General features: G+C 37.5%; 1 protein-coding gene across 4 annotated transcripts; it reads right to left on the minus strand.

Annotated features, from left to right (window-relative positions):
* Positions 1-8,867: 8,867 nt before the first annotated feature.
* Positions 8,868-20,506, minus strand: LOC124380125 (interleukin-1 receptor type 2). 4 transcript variants are annotated; one of them, XM_046840897.1, is made up of 11 exons: positions 20,219-20,355; positions 19,200-19,254; positions 18,362-18,434; positions 17,431-17,686; positions 15,574-15,745; positions 15,238-15,415; positions 13,848-13,916; positions 13,192-13,248; positions 11,110-11,245; positions 10,548-10,681; positions 8,868-10,179 (listed from the first exon to the last, which is right to left on the minus strand). In XM_046840897.1, the coding sequence occupies exons 2-11, from the start codon at positions 19,251-19,253 to the stop codon at positions 10,037-10,039; spliced, it is 1,272 nt and encodes a 423-aa protein (XP_046696853.1). In that variant the 5' UTR covers position 19,254; positions 20,219-20,355; the 3' UTR covers positions 8,868-10,036. The 4 variants fall into 4 exon arrangements, with proteins under 4 accessions (XP_046696853.1, XP_046696871.1, XP_046696880.1 ...); XM_046840915.1 differs by having other exon boundaries at positions 19,200-19,247; positions 20,219-20,321; XM_046840924.1 differs by lacking the exon at positions 13,192-13,248.

A 20,506-nucleotide genomic window follows, 5' to 3' on the forward strand; every position in this document is an offset into this window, starting at 1 on the left:
CAATAGTGAGGAAGAAAAGATTAAATGAGGTAGAAACCTTAAAAGAAAATAGACTCAAAAAGAATCTTCATCTGGGTGACCGAGAAATGTGTGATTATAAATAATTAATTTATATAACTGTGTACTATGTGGTTATAGTAGCTTTAACACCAGATCAACAAAACAGATCAACTCTGATCACTATGAAACAGTTAAATGAAAAGTCATAACAAATCAAATAACATCAAAATATAAACAAATGTATTTAAAGAACATTCAGAATCAGAATCAGGTTAATCGGCCGAGTGTGTTGGCACACACAATGAATTTGTTTTCAGCTATTAGCGACTCTCAAAGTACAGACATAAATAACACTCGTACTCGTACGTTCAGCTTAGACTATACAAGACAATACAGACAATGTGAGACAATATAGACAGTACAAGTATTAAATAGGGATACAGATTATATGACAAATCAGTGATGTACATAAAGTGTGAGTGCATGGTAGTGCAAATGACAGTATTGTGTGTCTTCTTCTTCTTCTTCTTCTTCTTCTTCTTTCGGCTGCTCCCATTAGGGGTCGCCACAGCGGATCATCCGTCTCCACACCACCCTGTCCTCTACATCTGCCTCTTTTACACCAACTACCTGCATGTCTTCCCTCACCACATCCATGAACCTCCTTTTTGGCCTTCCTCTTTTCCTCCTACCTGGTGGCTCCATCCTCAGCATTCTTCTACCAATATAATTTATGTCCCTCCTCTGCACATGTCCAAACCATCTCAATCTCGCCTCCCTCACCTTGTCACCAAAACATCCTACATGCGCTGTCCCTCTAATAAACTCATTTCTAATCTTATCCATCCTCGTCACTCCCAACGAAAACCTCAACATCTTTAGCTCTGCTACCTCCAGATCCACCTCCTGTCTTTTACTCAATGCCACTGTCTCTAAACCATACAACATTGCAGGTCTCACCACAGTCCTATAAACTTTCCCTTTCAATTTTGCAGATACCCTACTATCACAAATCACTCCTGTCACTCTTCTCCACCCACTCCACCCTGCCTGCACTCTTTTCTTCACTTCTCTAACACACTCTCCATTACTTTGCACTGTTGAACCCAGGTACCTGAATTCCTCCACCTTCTGAAGCTCTTCTCCCTGCAACCGCACCACTCCACTGCCCTCCCTCTCATTCACACACATGTACTCTGTCTTACTCCTACTGAGTTTCATTCCCCTTCTCTCCAGTGCATATCTCCACCTCTCCAGGCTCTTCTCAACCTGCTCCCTACTCTCACAACAAATCACAATATCATCCAAACATCATAGTCCAGGGAGACTCCTGTCTGACCTCGTCCATCAACCTGTCCATCACCACTGCAAACAGGAAAGGGCTCAGGGCCGATCCTTGATGCAGTCCAACCTTCACTCTAACCTTCACACTGTCGTACCTACTGCACACTTCACTGCCGTCACACTGTCCTCATACATGTCCTGCACCACCCTTACATACTTCTCCGACACACCTGACTTCCTCATACAGTACCACAACTCCTCTCTTGGCACCCTGTTGTACGCCTTCTCTAAATCCACAAATACACAATGCAATTCCTTCTGTCCTTCTCTATACTTCTCCATCAACATTCTCAAAGCAAATATGGCATCTGTGGTGCTCTTCCTCGGCATGAAACCATACTGTTGCTCACAGATGGTCACCTCTTCTCTCAGCCTGGCTTCCACTACTCTTTCCCATAACTTCATGGTGTGACTGATCAACTTAATACCCCTGTAGTTACTGCAGGTCTGCACATCTCCTTTATGCTTAAAGATCGGTACCAGCACACTCTTTCTCCATTCCTCAGGCATCTTCTCACCTTCCAAAATCCTGTTAAACAATCTGGTCAAAACCCCACTGCCATCTCTCCTAAACATCTCCACGCTTCCACCGGTATGTCATCTGGTCCAACCGACTTTCCACTCTTCATCCTCTTAATCGCTGCTCTCACTTCCTCCTTACTAATCTTATCTACATCCTGCTTCACCATCTCCACATCATCCAACCTTCTCTCTCTGATTTTCCTCATTCATCAGCTGCTCAAAATACTCCCTCCACCTTCTCAACACACTCTCCTCACTAGTCAACACATTTCCTCTCCATCCTTTACTGCTCTAACTTGCAGTACATCCTTTCCAGCTCGGTCCCTCTGCCTGGCCAATCGGTACAAATCCTTTTCTCCTTCCTTAGTGTCCAACCTCTCATACAGCTCCTCATATGCCTTTTCCTTGGCTTTCGCCACATCCTCTTAACCTGCTGCCGCATCTCCTTGTACTCCTGCCTACTTTTCTCATCACTCTGTCTATCCCACTTCTGTTTTGCCAACCTCTTTCTCCTTATGCTCTCCTGCACTTCCTCATTCCACCACCACGTCTCCTTGTCTTCCTTTCTATTTCCAGATGTCACACCAAGTACTTTTCTAGCTGCCTCCTCATCACTCCTGCAGTAGTTGCCCAATCATCCAACACCTCCTTAACACCACTGAGCCTCTCTCTGACCTCTTCCCTGAACCTCACACTACACTCTTCCTCCTTCAGTTTCCACCATCTTATTCTTCTTTCAGTCCTCACTCTCCTCCTCTTCATCCTCGCCTCCAAAACCATCCTACAGACCACCATCCTATGCTGTCTAGCTACACTGTCCCCTGCCAACACCTTACAGTCGCCAATCTCCTTCAGGTTGCATCTCCTGCATAGCACATAGTCCACCTGTGTGCACCTTCCTCCACTCTTATCGTCACCCTATGATCCTCCTTCTTTTTAAAATAAGTGTTCACCACTGCCATTTCCATCCTTTTAGCAAAATCTACCACCATCTGCCCTTCCACATTCCTCTCCTTAAAACCATACCTACCCATCACCTCCTCATCACCTCTGTTCCCTTCACCCACATGCCCATTAAAGTCCGCCCCAATCACTAACCGTTCTTTCCTAGGTACACCATCTACCACTTCATCTAATTCACTCCAGAATCTTTCCTTCTCCTCCATCTCACAGCCAACTTGTGGAGCATAGGCACTGATGACATTTATCATCATCCTTCAACTTCCACCTTCACGATCATCACCCTATCAGAAACTCTCTTCACCTCCACTACACTCTTACTGTACTCTTCCTTCAGAATCACCCCTACACCATTTCTCTTTCCATCCACACCATGATAAAACAGTTTAAACCCACCTCCAATGTTCCTGGCCTTACTCCCTTTCCACTTGGTCTCCTGAACACACAACATATCTACCTTTCTCCTCTCCATCATATCAGCTACCTCTCTCCCTTTACCCGTCATAGTACCAACATTTAAAGTACCAACCCGAACCTCCACTCTCCTCCACTGCTCCTTTTCCTGCCGTCTCTGTAGACGTCTTCCTCCTCTCCTTCTCCTCCTTCGGCCAACAGTAGCCCAATTTCCACCGGTACCCTGTCGGCTAACGATACCTGTGGCGGTCGTTGTTAACCCGGGCCTCGACCGATCCGGTATGAAATTCTCATTTGTGATCCGCATATTTGATTTGGCACGTGTTTTACGCTGGATGCCCTTCCTAACGCAACCCTCCCCATTTACCCGGGCTTGGGACCGGCACTAAGAATGCACTGGCTTGTGCCTCCCTAATGGCTGGGTTAAATGACAGTATTGTGTGTCAGGTACGATAAAGAGTCACTTTAGAACTTACTGTACAATATACTGCAGCCATAGTAATGTGTTACATATACAGATAATGTGATGACTGACAGTTCTGATAGTACTTATAGATATGAATTAAAGCAGGGAATATATTTATGGTGAGTTGTTAATAAAGCTGATTGCCTGGGAAAAGAAACTGTTCCTGTGTCTGGCAGTTTTGGTGAACAAAGTTGTGTAGTGCCTGCCAGAAGGAGGAGCTGAAAGATGTTGTGTGCAGGGTGTGAAGGGTCATTAGGGATTTTTCCTGCCTGGTTTCTGGTTTTTGTATGGTACAAGTCCTGAAGAGTGGGCAGGTGAGCACCAATGAATTTTTCTGCTGTTTTAACTGTTTTCTGCAGTCTGTTCCTGTCCTGTTTTTTTCAGCTGGATAATTTATTTGTGCTGCAATACAACAGACTATTATTAACAGTTTGTTAATAATCAACATTCTTGGGTTGCATGTGCTGATTCTTAATGTCTGTGTGTTTAAATGGTGCAGCTCTAAATGTTTTGTTTATAAAATGTTTTTAAAATCCTTAATAGTTTATGTTACATTTCATTTATATTACTGTCATAAAGAATAAAAAAAATATTTAGAAACCACCCATAAAAACCAATGATGGGGTGATAATTATATCACCATCAATAATTAACCCAAACCATCAATAACAATTTCTCATGATATTTCTTATCATAACAAATGCACATTACAAACACATTCACCACAGTCAGAGAAAAACTAAACATTTTCAATTTTTGATTTTTTTTAATGATCCTGTTTTAATTCAGTTGATTTAAACTAAGGCTGTAACTGTATGTAGTTTTATTTCTTGTTCTTTCCTTCAGTGATTCTGCCTGTTAACCACAGTGTTCCTCAGTGTCTGAATTCACTCATTTGCTTTCATTCACTCTGTCAAGTGGACTACATTTACGTTTACATTTGTGGCATTTAAAAGACTATCTACCTTGGTAGGCTAGATTACACACTTAAAATAAATCAGACTAACTCTTGATTTTTACAACAAAAATTTGGAACGTGCTAATTTAAGTGTTTCAGGAAGAGGTAGGTCTTCAACCGTTGCTTGAAGATACCCAGCTCATCTCTCATTCTATGAGAAGGTGGTACCAGTTTAGCAGTGCTGGTAGAGCTCAAAAAGCGTGGTGCAGTGCGAGGTGTGATGAGGTCTCTGAGTTAATATAGTGCTTATCCATTTCTGGCCTTGTAGGCAAGCATCATTGTTTTGAATCTGAATTTTGGATAATTTGCAGTGGACGAATAGCGTTCAGGGGAAGACCTGCCAGTAGAGAGTTGCAGTAGTCCAGTCTCGAAATGACAAGGGACTGAACAAGCACCTGGGCAGCCTGTGTGGACAGAAATAGTCAAATGCTTTGAATGCTGCAGAGAAAAAATCGACAAGAACAATCCACATTAGCAACATGTAAGGAGAAGGACAGCTGATTGTCCATAGTTACCCCGAGGTTGCAAGCAGTGGCGGAGTGGGAGAGCAGAGAGTCATGAAGAGTTATTTGGTGATCTTGACCTGGAGATAATTCATCTGGGATGACCAGCAGTTCTGTTGAGTCTGGGGTTGAATTTTAATTAATGAGCACTCATCCATCAAGATATGTCCGTGAAGCATGCCGAGATCCAAACGGAAGCTGTGGTATCTAAGGGAAAGAAAAAAAAGATGAGTTACGTGTCATCAGCATACCAGTCTTAGGATATGACTTCACCAATAGAGTGGGTATAGAGGGAGAAAAGTAGGGGACCAAGTACCAAGCCTTGTGGGATAACAGTGGAGAGTCTTCCAGGTAGGAAACAAACCATTTCCACGCTGTTCCACGTATACCGAGGCTCCTGAGGGTAGATAAGACAGTCTTGTGGTTGATTGTGTCGAATGCTGCTGAAAGGTCAAGGAGGATAAGTACAGAATGTAGTTGGCACATGGCCAGATGTTAAGGACCCATTGATGATTGTGGAGATGAGGGGCAGGAGGTCTTGTAAGATGGTCTGAAGCGTAGTTGAAGGGATTGGATCCAGAGGACAGGTGGTGGGATTGCAAGATTGGATGACTTGCAGTATCTCATCTTCTGTTATGGTTGAGAAGCCTGACAATGAAGGAGTAGGGGGTTTCTGGCTGTGCAGTGTAGTCATTGTTGGGGTGGAGATTTCCTTAATCGTCTTATCATAGAAGGAGGCAAAGTGTTGTGGAGCTTATGAATATCTTGCGCAGAGGCCTTGAGCTTTTCCTTGTAAAAGGCAGTCTTACCAGAAGTCAAATCTGAAGAAAATTATATTTATATATACTATACTAGAAAACTAATGTAGGGAATAGTTATACAAAGCAATAATGCAAAAAATATTACATTTACATGTATTTACATTAACAGTGTTTAACTGTTAGAAAAAACAGTAAATTCACATTTTATAATTTACAGGATTTTTCTGTCACTATTTTACGTTCACTGTTAAAACTACGAATTTTTTTTACAGTGAAACCTGAACCTTATAAAATGCCAATAATGAATGTATCTGATAATCTGAACATTGGGTGATATTGGCAGTAGTTGTCTGCACTCAAGAGAGGAGTTTAAAAAAACATTGAGAGGTTTATCTCAGAGCCTATTTCCTCTAGCTGTGACTGTGAGATCTGCAGACTTCAGAGAAATATGGACCAACCACAGGAATGAATAAAAGAATGTTTGCAGTATGTCTACAATGCAGATTTAATTTTATTGATGTGTGGTGTGAAAATAATGGAAGGAAACAACGAGAATCATTTCCTTGAATAGATGTTTTACAACACACAACACACATTTTGAAGAATGCTGCTTTCATTATAGTTGAATTCTGCTCAGCTAAATTTAATGATTTAAAGCAGGGTATGTGATATGCCTGTCTATTCATTCATTCCTAATCAGTTTGAGTCTGAAGCAGCTGAAATACCAGTTTAACAGATGATTTGACATTTTACAGCTGCAGCTAATCACTGTTATAGGAGGTAGAAAATGTTACTGAATTGTATTGATTTGAATTGAGATAACTGTTATGGAGAACAAGGTTAAAAAATGTGTGGTGCTACAACTTCATTGTCAAAGATTGTCATCTATACAGACTCAGCCCCACTCTATTAAATCCCCTATTAGCTGGTAACAAAATGCGCACAAGTCTGTTTATTGTATACAACACACCTAAATTTATCAGATGAAACAACTTCCATATCTACAAAATTTACTGAGTAACTTTAAATTTGTCTGAGATATTTTAGAGCCACTGTTAAATAACAAACAACAGAGAATAACATTATAAATCTCGATTAAAGCGTGAGTGCAGGTGTAACAGGGGACAGTATGGAAATATACTCTTTATATTTGGAGGTTTATATTCACTGTGCACAAAGATATCACATTTTTGGACATGAGCAGTTTACCCCACTTTATTTAATCCACATTTTTATGAAAATGTTCATTTTTAATAATTGTTAATAAAATGTAACATTTTTAATTTTGCCTAAAATCTGTGCTACCATGACTTGATTATTGATCTTGATTAAATGTATATAGTTGTATCCATCTGTAAATGTGTGAGGTGATTAGATTTCATTCATTTTTTAGAATATCTTTCAGTGTGTTGCTTTAAGATTTTTAAGAGGTTCAAGCCTGTTCCTGCTTTCCCAGAAGAATAAAGGATGTTGTAACAGCATGTACCTTTGGCAGAGTTGGAAGTACTGATTACTTCAGTGAAATTTCAATTAAATACAAGATACTGTCTAAATGGTATTGTATGAGGAAGTCAGGTGTGTCAGAGAAGTATGTGTGGGTGGTGCAGGACATGTATGAGCACAGTGTGACAGCAGTGAAGTGTGCAGTAGGAACGACAGACTGGTTTAAGGTGAAGGTTGGATTGCATCAAGGATCGGCTCTGAGCCCTTACCTGTTTGCAGTGGTGATGGACAGGTTGACGGACAAGTTCAGACAGGAGTCTCCATGGACTATGATATTTGCGGATGATATTGTGATTTGTGGTGAGAGTAGTGAGCAGGTTGAGAAGAGCCTGGAGAGGTGGAGGTACACGCTGGAGAGAAGGGGAATGAAGGTCAGTAGCAGTAAGAAACTCTAGTAAGGGCAGTGGAGTGGTGCGGTTGCAGGGAAAAGAGGTGGAGTTGGTGGAGGAGTTCAGGTACCTGGGGTCAACAGTGCAAAGTAATGGAGAGTGTGTTAGAGAAGTGAAGAAAAGAGTGCAGGCAGGGTGGAGTGGGTGGAGAAGAGTGATAGCAGGAGTGATTTGTGATAGAAGAGTATCTGAGAGAGTGAAAGGGAAAGTTTATAGGACTGTGGTGAGACCTGCGATGTTGTATGGTTTAGAGACAGTGGCATTGAGTAAAAGACAGGAGGTGGAGCTGGAGGTAGCAGTAGGAGATTGCTGAGGATGGTGGTGGTGGTGGGGGATTCTTGTCTAGTTTAAAAAGGACAAGGGGATATAAATCTTATTAGGGCTGCAGCTATCGATTATTTTAGTAATTGAGTGTTCTACCTATTATTCCAACAATTAATTGAATAATCGGATAAGAAGTATTTTTTCTTTATTTAAAAGCAAAATTTAATAAAAAAGAGAAAATAAAACGGGTCTCTTAAAATGAACAAGTAATTTGTTTCCTTTTTAGAAAAATGTATGTTTATTGCTGAAATTGAACATAAGAATATCTGTGAAAACTAAACCCATATTGCCATATTACATCAAAATGTAAATACAAATATGTAACTAAAAAAACATTTTAAAAAAGTAAAAGAATACATTTCAGATTACTCAAAGAAAAAAAAGTAAATGCACTGTACAGTGTTTTCATTTTAGTTAGAAATGATCCCACATTTTGGAAACCTCTTGTCATTTTCTTTGGCCTGAAACCTTTGGAAGCCCGTTTCTGCCACATAAAAAAAAAAAGTTTGTTTACTTTTTTCTCGCAATTCTGACTTTATTTGACCTCCCCCTTTCAGTGGTCATTATGCCCGATTGGTACATGTGAAAAACAACATTAAATAAGGTTGTAAATCACATTTAGTCTCAGTGTATTGCTGTCTCAGTATATCATTCTCTCTGTGTACAATTTCAAAAAAGTTGGGACTCTGTATAAAATGAAAATAAAAGCAGGATGCAATGATATACAATTCTCATAAACCCGTATTTTATTTATATTAGAACATAGAAAACATATCAAGGGGAGCCTAGGAAATGTAAGATTTCAAGTGAAACAAAAGGTAAATTTGAATTTGTGGGCCTCATGTCTCAAAAAAGTTGGATGAGAACCATGTTTACCACTGTGTAGTATCCCCTCTTCTTTTAAAAACAGTCTGTATATGTCTAGAAAATGAAGAGACCAGTTGCTAGAGTCCTGGAAGAGGAATTTTGTTTCATTTGTGAAAATGTATGTTGTAATGTATTGTAATCCTTCACAACAAAATCCTGATACAGGATTCTACCTGCTTAACAGTCCAGGGTCTACTTGTCATATTTCTCAGCCTATTTTAAATGAGCTTTGGCCCAGAAAAGATGGAATTGATTAATATCTCTATGTATTATTCTATTTTTTTATGCACCACATGAACACTCTTTGGAGTCACACACAAAAGCACAAAAAACATTTGTCTCTTAGTAAATAAGATTAATAGATGAATAATATCCCTCCATTTGTATATTGAGAATTGAAGCTAAAACAGTATATACAGCAGAGATGGGAAAATGTTTGTGTACATTTTACCACTACTATGAACCAATAGACTCATGAACTTCTGATTGTTTTGTTGGCAAATGCTTTTTTAATTAGCAGTAATATAAGATTTTTCTGTAGGTTTCCACAATGTCATTGTCAAAAAGGCTCTTATGGAGTGACTCCATTTAAAATTGTTAATTCAGCTAAAGGGCAAAGTAATCAGTTTGTTTAAAAAAATATAATGTTCATGAAACTTTTGTTGTGAAGGATCACAATACATAGATCACTTATCCTATACAAATGAGTCATAATTACTACAACAGCATTACTTACACATATAATGTCCAGTACCAACAATACATTCCAGTCATCATGTAATCCTGTTTCAGTTACTGGTTTAATGAGAATAGTGTCATAATAATAATGCAGGCTGGGAATACTGACGCAGGGCTGAGTGAGAGAAGAATAAAGCAAATTCATCAACAAACAGAGGCTGTAGGAAAGATTTTTTAAAGACTACTGTATATGTATGAGTGGCATATGCATAGTCATTATTTATACTCTGCTACAAAAAGTAGTTTAACCGTGATAAAGTTTGGACTTATGTATGTTGGAAAGACATTTATAAGGTGCTGTTGTGTCGAGCCAGGATGTAGTCGTTGTGTTTGCGTTGTTTACGACATAGCAGATGCAGGAACACACAAATCACAAGCATGAAGAAGCAGGAAGCCACAGGAGCCACTATGAACCACGCCAACATGGTGTCTGTAAAGGGGTAACAGTTAGAGTGTTAAAGTGTAAGTCTAATATTTCATGAGATTTAATATCAAAAGTTAATATGACAAAAATGCAACTTCTGATGTTACTAAGAAACTGCAAAGATTTTGCTTTATGTCCTAAAACTATTTCCTTTACAACACTGTTCACACTGGAGACTCCTTCCATAAATGCAGAATAAACATCTCCTTTATTTATATAATGATTAATTAAATTCTTTAATACCGGTGGTTCTTAAAGGAGTAACATATTTGTTTTGATTCAAAATGTATGTAGAATGTAATTTCAGACCAATACAAGATAAAACTCCATGTTTTAATTTCACATTTTTATTTACACACTCCATGTTCACCTACCTTCCAGTTTAATTTGCACAACAACTTCCTGTTTCCCTGACAAGTTTTGAGCGACACATTTGAGCTCAGCCCTCGTGTCTTCCTCATGCACTTCCAGGAAGATCAGTAGTGCCTCCAAATGGCCAGCTGACATCCTGCAAATAGCCACATGTTTAACACCTACTCAGTTTTTCACTTTTCTTCATTCATTTCTGCAATTTATATATTTGGCACTATACATTTTAATATATTTGTGTGCTCATTAAACATCCTATTCCAGATTTAAATTTTCTGTTGTAATAAGCTTCACTCTTTCCATTCGATTTGGGGGCATGACTGTGGGATTATTAAGATACACAATTACACATTAATAAGATCAGGTACTAATGTTGGGTGGGGAGGGCTGAGGTTCAGACAGTGTTCCAGCTTTTCACAAAGGTTTTTAATGTCAGAGTTCAATTACTATTATTTTATTTATTAATATATTAATATGTGATATCGGGTGATGAAGATGAATAAAGTTTTATTGTTTAGATTTGCTTGTGGGTTGCACATGGGAATAAAAAGGATTTTTAACTCTCACCTCTTTGTTTCTTGATATGTTCGTCCACTCAGATAAGAACTGTCCACCTTTCGACCGTCCACCACCCAGGTGACCTCAGTGATGTCGTCTGATTGGTTTTCCACAAATGCAGAACACTTAATTACCAAACTGGAGCCTGAGCACAAACATCAAACATGATGAGGCATTTACATGTCTAAATATGAGTTCTGTTTATTACCATATTTACACAAAAACGTGTGTGTGTGTGTGTGTGTGTGTGTGTTGTACTGTAATGGTCAGATCCTCAGCTGTTTTTGCATGTTTTATCAAAATACAATACATTTTATACCACAGTGCTGCTGAACCCTCAAATCTGATTGGTCAGAAGGTGCCAATTAAGCATCTATATTCTGTAACTCTCAGAGCGCCCTCATATCTGTGTTAACATCTGGCTCGCCTTCTTAGTTACACTGCTATAGTAGAGTCTGTGCTTTCACTCTGACCAACCCTCAAGTGACAAGGCTTTCCCCCTCTGTCTGAGCTACACATGCTACTTCTGAGCCACATGCTACTTCTGAGCCACATGCTACTTCTGAAATACCATCAAGGTCGGGCAAAGGTACCTCAAAATGTATTTTAAAATAAAATACAAAATACAGCAGCCACACCATGTATCAAAATAAACCAAAGTGTACTTTTGTATTTTAAAAATACTAAAAAATACGTTCACAAGGGAGCATGAAATTTCTTCACAAACCTTCCATCAGCCTATTAGATTTGTCTTTCACCATTACACACTGACTCAGCTGATTAAGTAAACAATGTTAAATAGCAACAGCTTTTTTCTCTCCAAGTCTTGCAATATATTTGCTATATGCAACCAGGAAACAGATCAGATATTCACATATGTAATCCTGTGATCTCCCCGATGAAGGTTAGTTTTAAAGTAACCAACTGTTTAATGTTGAACAGTTTGCGAATGACTCATTATAGTATCTACCGCACATCAGCAACATTGAATCAATGATAAACAAGCCATTCATAAGACGACGACTGATGGCACCTGAATTCATAGCAACTAGTTTCTAACTAATTAATCATTTAATTGTTAATGAAAAATATAATAATATATTATGTCAGGCAGTCGTTCATGTAATGGTACACAAAATCATGATCCTACTAAACAGCTACTTTAATTAGGGTACAATATTTGGCAATTAATTAAAAATATTTTGATACAAAATATGAAAAATATGAAGCCATTTTCATCACCACTGTCAAATACATATTACAAAATCCTATTTTATATTTGAAATACATGTATCATAAATACTGCCCATCCCTGGATACTATGAATCCTGACTCCTCCTTATTTATATAGCATTTATGGATAAGTAACTAGTGTCAGTGCATTCTAATGGTCAAAGGTAACACTAAGTTGAGAATTTTTTGTCACAGAAAAATCTTCAGAAGGTTCTAACAGAAGACTCTCACTACCATGAGGACCTACAGTTTGGTGAAGTTACTGTTCAATAAAGGAGAAATTAAAAACTGAGTAAATGCTTTGAGAAATATTTCTGTTAAAATGTATCTAAAACTGTTGTTTACACACCATTTCCTATATTTGTTTTTGTATTTGTGTAAATTATTTTTGTGTTTTGGACTATCTGATCTAATGAAAGCAGCCTTTGGTTAGTTGCTTTTACTGTTTGTATATAAAAAATAAAAATAAAAATCATTAATTTTGTATGTTTTAGAGACATTGGCATTGAGTAAAAGACAGGAGGTGGAGCTGGAGGTAGCAGAGCTGAAGATGTTGAGGTTTTCGTTGGGAGTGACAACGATGGACAGGATTGGAAACAAGTTTTTAGAGGAAGAGAACATGTAGGACGTTTTGGGGACAAAATGAGAGAGGCCTGATATCAGTAGCAGAATGCTGAGGATGGAGCCACCAGGAAGGAGGAAAAGAGGAAGGCCAAGGAGGAGGTTTATGTATGTAGTGAAGGTAGACATGAAGGTAGTTTGCTTTGAAAGAGGCAGATGTAGAGGACAGAGTAGTATGGAGATGGATGATCCGCTTTGGCGACCCCTAATGGGCGACACCTAAGTGGTGCAACTCACCGAGATGACTTTTAACCACTGAGCCATTAACAGGACTGGTAATAGTTATGTAAGGAGCTGCAAAACCAAAAACCAAAAAAAAAAAAAAAAAAACGTTCACAATATTATGCACATTATATACTTTGCCGCCTCCTGTTAATTATATTTTTGTACAATACGCCAAATTCAAGATAGAACAGTAAATTAGTTGAATGGAAGTGTAAATTGGGGCTGAGAGGGCCTAAAAGCCGGTGAAGGTAGCTATGTAAAGTTTTGTGAAGTATGCATAAAAGTGATTTTAAAAAGTTCATTACAGTAGAGAATAAGTGCATAGTAACTTTGTGAATGTGTATAATTATTTGCTGGAGTTGCTGGAGGTCATGCAGACCTCAGTAACTCAAAAACTATTTGAGTTATAAGCATATAAATACAAGTTATAGGTTTATATAGGTTTAGGTTTAATATAGGTTTAAATCACTTAAATACATAAATTTCTTTACAAATCGAGTTTACAGATACAATACATATAGCACAGATATTGTTTCATTTTGACATTATTAAGTTCAGACTAAATGTCATGTGCTAATTTGTGCTAAATTGCACAAACCTCCATTTAGTACTGTGTATATATTTACTATATATACACTGTACACACATACAAGTATATAGACACTCACATGTCCAAGTAACTTCTGGTGATTCGGTGGTGGGGATTGTGTGTGACTCTGGAACGCTGGTGACTGGAGCTAGAAAGATTTGTGCGAAATTTTTAAAACTCACAGAACATAACACGGAATGCATTGCTTTTAAAATAATTTTTAATTTAATGTCTGTAACATGTTTTAAAAAACGTAGCAGCGGGGATAACAAAAAGCTGAAAAGGTTAGTGTTACTGTAAAGAAACCGCTGGAGGATCTCATTAGGATTATTGGCAACAAATCAGTAACATGACTGGGTATAAAAATCTTATAGAGTCTCTCAGAAGCAAAGACTGGCAGAAGTTCACCAATCTGCAAGAAAATAGCTCTACAAATTGTGGAAATATTTCAGAATAATGTTCCACATCATCACATCAGAGACTTTCAATATCTCATTATCTATAGTACATAATATAATCATAAGATTTAAAGAATCCATAGAAATGTGTGCAATGGACAAAGATAAAAAATGAATATTGGATGCCCATGATCTTCAGGCCCTCAGGCAGCACTGCATCAAAAAAATTGTCTGTGAGCACAGATCATAGTGTCATCCACAAATGTAGGTAGAGCTCTATCATGCAACAAATAAACACATGTGAAGATGATCCAGAAACATCACTGTCTTCCCTGGATCAAAGACCATTTAAAATGCTGAGGCAAAATTTTTATATGATACCATTTTGTGATACTAAAGGAACATTACTGAGCTCACACAAAATGTTGTGTTGGCAAAACTCATTTAAGATGCCATGGACACCCTGTCCTTCAGCTTAAGACGAGCAAGACCATCCATCTTATCATCAGCACGGAGTTCAAAAGCCTGCATGTCTGATGGTATAGGAGTGTGTTAGTGCCTAATAGGCACCTGTGGAAAGGCACCATCAATGCTAAAAAGCATATACAGGTTTTAGAGCAACATATGTTTCCATCAAGATTACACCCTTTTCAGGGAAGGCTTTACATATTTCAGCAAGGAAATGATAAATCCCATACTGCATCTATTACAACAGCATGGCTTCATAGTAGAAGAGTCCAACTGCTTAACAGGCCCACCTGCAGTACAGACCATTTGGCGCATCATAAAATAAAAAACACAACAAAGAATACCAAACACTGTTGAGCAGCAAGATTCCTGTATTTGTTTAAAATAAAACACAAAGCATCTGATGGTTATATCAGAATAATAATTAAAATGTTTTATAAAAATACAACAGGTCTAGATTTACAACATTATTTAAGCCAACAACATTAAATGCGACAACTTCTTTTTGTATAAAGCTATCCACTAGATTGCACATAAGATTATTGTGCTATGGGGTAGTGGTATGTATGTATGACTGTGTAATGCTGGAGGTTGCAGTCTTACATAACACTTGAAGTTTCCAGGTCCTGCTAACGTTATATAGCACATTGTTGAACATGACCGTCAGCCAGCAGGTGTACAGGCCCTCGTCCTCTGCTGAAACATTTCTGATAGTAAGACTGTCTCCAGACAGAATTTCATAACGAGTCCCATTTGTTAATGGGAGACCCATGTGAAAACCCTGGGTATAACAAAATATGGTAATGAGTACTGATATACTTGTTGCAATTTTGAGGATTGTGGTCTGACCCTAATGTGGACATGCAAACTGTCCTTCTTCCTTCTATTCAAACAGTCCTTTAATCGATTCCTCCTATCACGCTACACAAAAAAACATACCTTGAACCAGTGTGGACTTTCCAGCCTGTTGAAATGATTTATGTGTGGACATTCGATTGTCAGGTCCTTGTCTGGCTTTGTAGAAACAGGATGTGACATCATCTCCATGTCTTCTTTTCCTTTTTCATAGATGGTCACAGTGAAGCTCCCAGTTAAGCAAAACGTGTCGCTTCTACATGGACAACAGACATGAGTGAGAAAAGGAAAGTTGTGACATCATTTCCTCATCCAACACAAATCACAAAAGTGTACTGGAGTGTGTCAAATGATTGGAAGCTTAACTTCCATGCAAACTAAAATGTTGTCTAAATGTTATATGAATTATCATAATTGGTGTCCATTAAATACAGCATTGTTCAATTCTAAGATGTGATTGGTCAGAAGGTGTTTATTTTTTTTTCTTAAAAATAAAAGAAAGATCTGATTTGATTTGGAAATCACAAGTTAGTATTAATGTGATTTTTCTATTTTCCCTCTATTTAAACATTGAGCCTCAACCTTATAACTGTAGACATTATTGCTATCAAAACAGTTAATAAGGCACATTTTCTTTTAGGAGATATTTATTTAATATTTATGGAAGGAGTATTTAGTGTCGCTGTTTTAGAAGACTCAGTATTTCTTTTGTCCAGTCCAGTGTAAACCACTGGTGTACTGTGCAACAAAAAACAAATGGGTTGGAAAAAACAACAACAGTAACAGCTGATGACAATCATTGTAAGAGCTGTAAATAAATAAATACTGTAGAAATATCACTGTCTAATTCAGAGAAGAAGGTTGGGGGTATCATTAAGATCAGAAAGCCAATTCTGATTCAACTCATTATTATTAGATTATACTGAAGCACTGAATAAAATGAACTAAGTGAAGCTGCAGTACAAAGCTGTAAATACATTACAAAAAAAGAATCCCATATTTTGGTGATGAATCAATGGCTTGATGCAGTTATTGTAACCAATGTTCCTATATTTTTTTGTCACAATAAAAGGTGAAAACTGTTGTCTAATATTCCTTTGTTGGTCTAAAACACAAATGCAGTCTATAGCAAAGTCTAAAGAATATTAATTGCACAATCCTGACTTCGAACTTTGAACACCAAACTATGCTATGGACAGGAACGTGATTCTGCTCCAACAACTGTAACTGATGTTTTCTGGGATGTGTCTGCGTTTATACATAGCACTGTTCCACACAGTGTTTAAAAACACAGTGTCAGATACCAAACAACTCAATTTCCTTCCCAGAAGTTAGTTTGTTTTCCCCCAATGAAAGACTATGAGGTGGCAGGTGGCATGCAAAGTGTTAGGAAATTATACACACAGTTTGGATGTAAATATACTTTGTAATTTCTAATTTTCTTATTACCCTTGTTTGTAAATAAAGACTAGGTCTTGGTCAAATCTACACATCTGCTTATATACTTGTCTATGCATACACTTTGTACAGTATATTGTAAATTACTAGATATACATTCATTATTAGCTACTGCAGCTTCTGTAAACCGTCTGTTCTGTCCCTGTATATATGGACCTCATACCTTATTTATCTACTGTTATCTATTGTAAATAGGTCACTTATGCACTTCTGGTTAGATATCAACTACATTTCATTGGCTCTGTACATGTACCTTGCACAATGACAATAAAGTTGTATCTAATCTAAAAAATACTTGCTAAACTTCCAGCCATAAGTTTCTACATTAGCCTCAAATTATGGTTGAAGTGGTAAACTATTATATGCTTTGTCTCAATCTACAGTGTGACAAATCATTACATTAATACAATTTTTTGAATGAAGATTTCTATACTCGGACAAATTCATATAAAACATTTGGGTAAACATTAAATATGATCCTACCTGAACACGTAGGTGTATGTCCCCGAGTCTGATGGCATAGAAGGAAGGAGCCAGAGGTCCCGCCCCTTTTGTATGACCCTGTGACCCTGGCTTCTCAGGTAATAATGCTTGTTGTGCACCAGCTGGAACATGGTGGTGTTGTCTACAGGCAGGTTCCTGTACCAAATGTTAGCTTCCAGAGTCGGGAAAGTGATTTTCATAGCCTCCCCCTGAGCATGGAAATCTTCAATCTCCTCACCAATTACCTCACAATCAGCTAGAAAAATCACAAGTGTCTATAATCTTTGGACATGCAGTAGTGCTTGAAATCTTTTGAATAATCTACTGTAGGAAATTTCTTTTCAAACTGTTTATGTATCATAAAAGTTATTATAATACAGCAACATCACTGCATGAATCACAGTATACAATTTTAATAACATAGCCATCTAATAATATGTTCAAATCTACTTCAGTATTTGCTTAAAAGCATTTATTTTTCACACACCATCCGAGTTCGAATCAGAGCTGCTTTCAGACACACTGGAATCCTTTACACAGCATTTTACTGTCAACCCTAGAAGATTTATTCTCTTTAATAACGATAGATAATGTTGCGCTAAGAATAATGTGTGCAGGTAATATACAAGTTAATATTTTACTTCAACTTTAGTGATTATTGTGATTCTGGTTTAAACTTTCCTCATTCTTTTATCTTCAGTAAATGTTTATATTCTTCAGTGGAAAGCACTTTGTGATATTTGAGCTGTTTGTGTGAGTAGTGAGTCATGTGTTCAACTCTAAGCTGTGGTATACACGTGTATTTACAGAGATGGATATTAAAATAAATCATCTTGAATTAGTCTGAATGCAGTCATAAACATTGGCCTTGTTATCCCTTTAGCAAGTATTAAATATGAAAGTTGTATAAAATATATATCACACTCACTACCTTGCACAGGTATTGCACAGGCAGGGGCAAGTCCACAAGACAAGATCATCCATACACTGATACCTACAGTACACTGGGTCAAAAACATCAGTAGACATGAGTAAATTTTTCACCTTTAACTATTTAGGTCAATTTACCATCTATTACTACTTATAAATGATTATTTATGGAATAATCTTTATAGTCCTAAAGACAAACATGTGTAGATTATGATTGTTAATAAAGGATTTAAGGCTTTTTATCTATTACAACCGAAAGAGTAATCACAGTTTCAGTTCTCTTCAGTTGTTCTTGACATAAAACTTTGTGTGATTACACTCACACAGTCTGCAAGTCATGTGTTTAAAAACAGAGCTGTTAATATAAACTCAAATATAAAATCAAATCCTTTTCACTTCATCTAGTTTTCAATGTTATTTGCTAGTGCTTTATGGTGTTAAATGCAATTAAATGATTATTATAATTGACATTAATAAAACAAGATCAACAGAAACATGAACTCAATTATCTGAAAAATAGGTTTTGACTCTTGATGTTACATCACATTTCGCGGTAAGGAACTGCCCTCGATTTCATATTGATTCTAAATGATTTAAGTGACAGTTTAGAGCAATGAAGCTCAGACAGTAGGTAAATAAATGGCAATAATCTGCATCAAAATGAACAGCAGTTTCTGTAACCAATTAGTGTATAGCATTAAAGAACAAATCTTTAGTATATAAAAAAAAAACTGCTCTGCAACTGCTCTCTCTTCCACATATGTAAACACACACACACATTCCCAAAATTCCCACATTTTCTCTTAAAGATCAATAAAGAGCTTGTTTATCATTCTCACCTGGATTTGGAAGGTCAACATGTAAGTATTTGACCAGGAGGCTGATGACTGCATCCTCGAGGGAGAGACAGACACACAGAGAGGCAGAGAGAGAGAGTGATGAAGACATGCACAAATATAGGCACATATGATGAAGGAGGAGACGGAAGTCGTGAGCAGTTCCCTTTTTTTCTTCTTTCGATGTGTAGGTGGTATTTAGGGAAACCTTTGACAGTGAGCGCTTTTAAAAAGTTCCTCACAAGCTTTGGAAATTACTGAGATTTCCATGACACATACATACATTTCATGACACATAGGTAATAACCAGACTGTACATGAGAAGCCAGAAGACAACAGAAATGTTTTGCAGCTTGTTTTTGATGAGCACATTGTTCAAATGTCACAACCAACAATAATAATAAAAAAAATAGTCATATTTATTTTAATATTTAATTTACTCAGCCTAATGCACATTAGCAATTTTTTTGAAGATGTTTGTAATAAGTTTCTCATGCAAAAGATTTGCAAAGAAAAAATACATTGATAAAAAAATAAGCATTTGGTTTTTTCATAAAGCTACAAATGTTTACTACTGAAATCCTAAAAAAGGTTACAGCATAATATTTTACCAAAATACATTGAAAAACATTACAAACATCATTACAAAAATAATATAAATTATTAGATATATTGGCACATTTACTGTATACACACGCACCAACCAGCAATAGTATTAAACCAAGGCCAGTTGAAGTAAATAATGTTAGCCCTACAGTGCTACCTTTTAAGGGGTGGAATAAATTGGGCAGCGAATTAACAGCCACTTCTGAAGTTCATGTGTGGAAAGCAGGAACAATTGAAAACTGAAAGGATAGAAGTGATTTTGACAACTGGCTTGACAACTGGGTCAGAGCATCTACTAAACAGCAGGACAGCAGTGTTCCTGGTGTTCAGAGGTTAGTACCTTTCATTAGTTAGTACCTTCCATTAATGAGGTCCGATCATAATTTACATTTTGGCTAGGCACATGTGTCACTTACCTGGGAAAGACACGATACCACGATGGTATTTTGGATAGAAGGTGAGCCAGTGTAATGCTCTGGAGTGTGTCCCGCCAGGAAACTTTGGGTTCATGCAGATGTTACTTTGACACATTCTGCTACCCTAAACTGCCCATTAGGAAATTAGGAATGATTTGATTAACATGAAAAAGAGTTTAAGGTGTTGACCTAAGCGCCAAAGTTCCCTGGTCTCTGATCTGATCTGGCATCTGTGGGATGTGGTGGACAAACAAGTCAGAAGGCTTCACACCGTGCCAGACACCTTGG

This window comes from Silurus meridionalis, chromosome 3 (genome assembly GCF_014805685.1).
Source record: "Silurus meridionalis isolate SWU-2019-XX chromosome 3, ASM1480568v1, whole genome shotgun sequence".
Taxonomy (NCBI): Eukaryota; Metazoa; Chordata; class Actinopteri; order Siluriformes; family Siluridae; genus Silurus; species Silurus meridionalis.

Excerpts from the sequence above, each read along its gene's own strand:
- LOC124380125 (XM_046840897.1), bottom strand. The coding sequence starts at position 19,253 with ATGCAGTCATCAGCCTCCTGGTCAAATACTTACATGTTGACCTTCCAA. Across the intron at positions 11,246-13,191 it reads AGTGGTTAAAAGTCATCTCG|GCTCCAGTTTGGTAATTAAG; the intron begins GTGAGTTGCACC and ends GTTTGTGCTCAG. Across the intron at positions 10,180-10,547 it reads TGTGCAAATTAAACTGGAAG|ACACCATGTTGGCGTGGTTC; the intron begins GTAGGTGAACAT and ends ACCCCTTTACAG.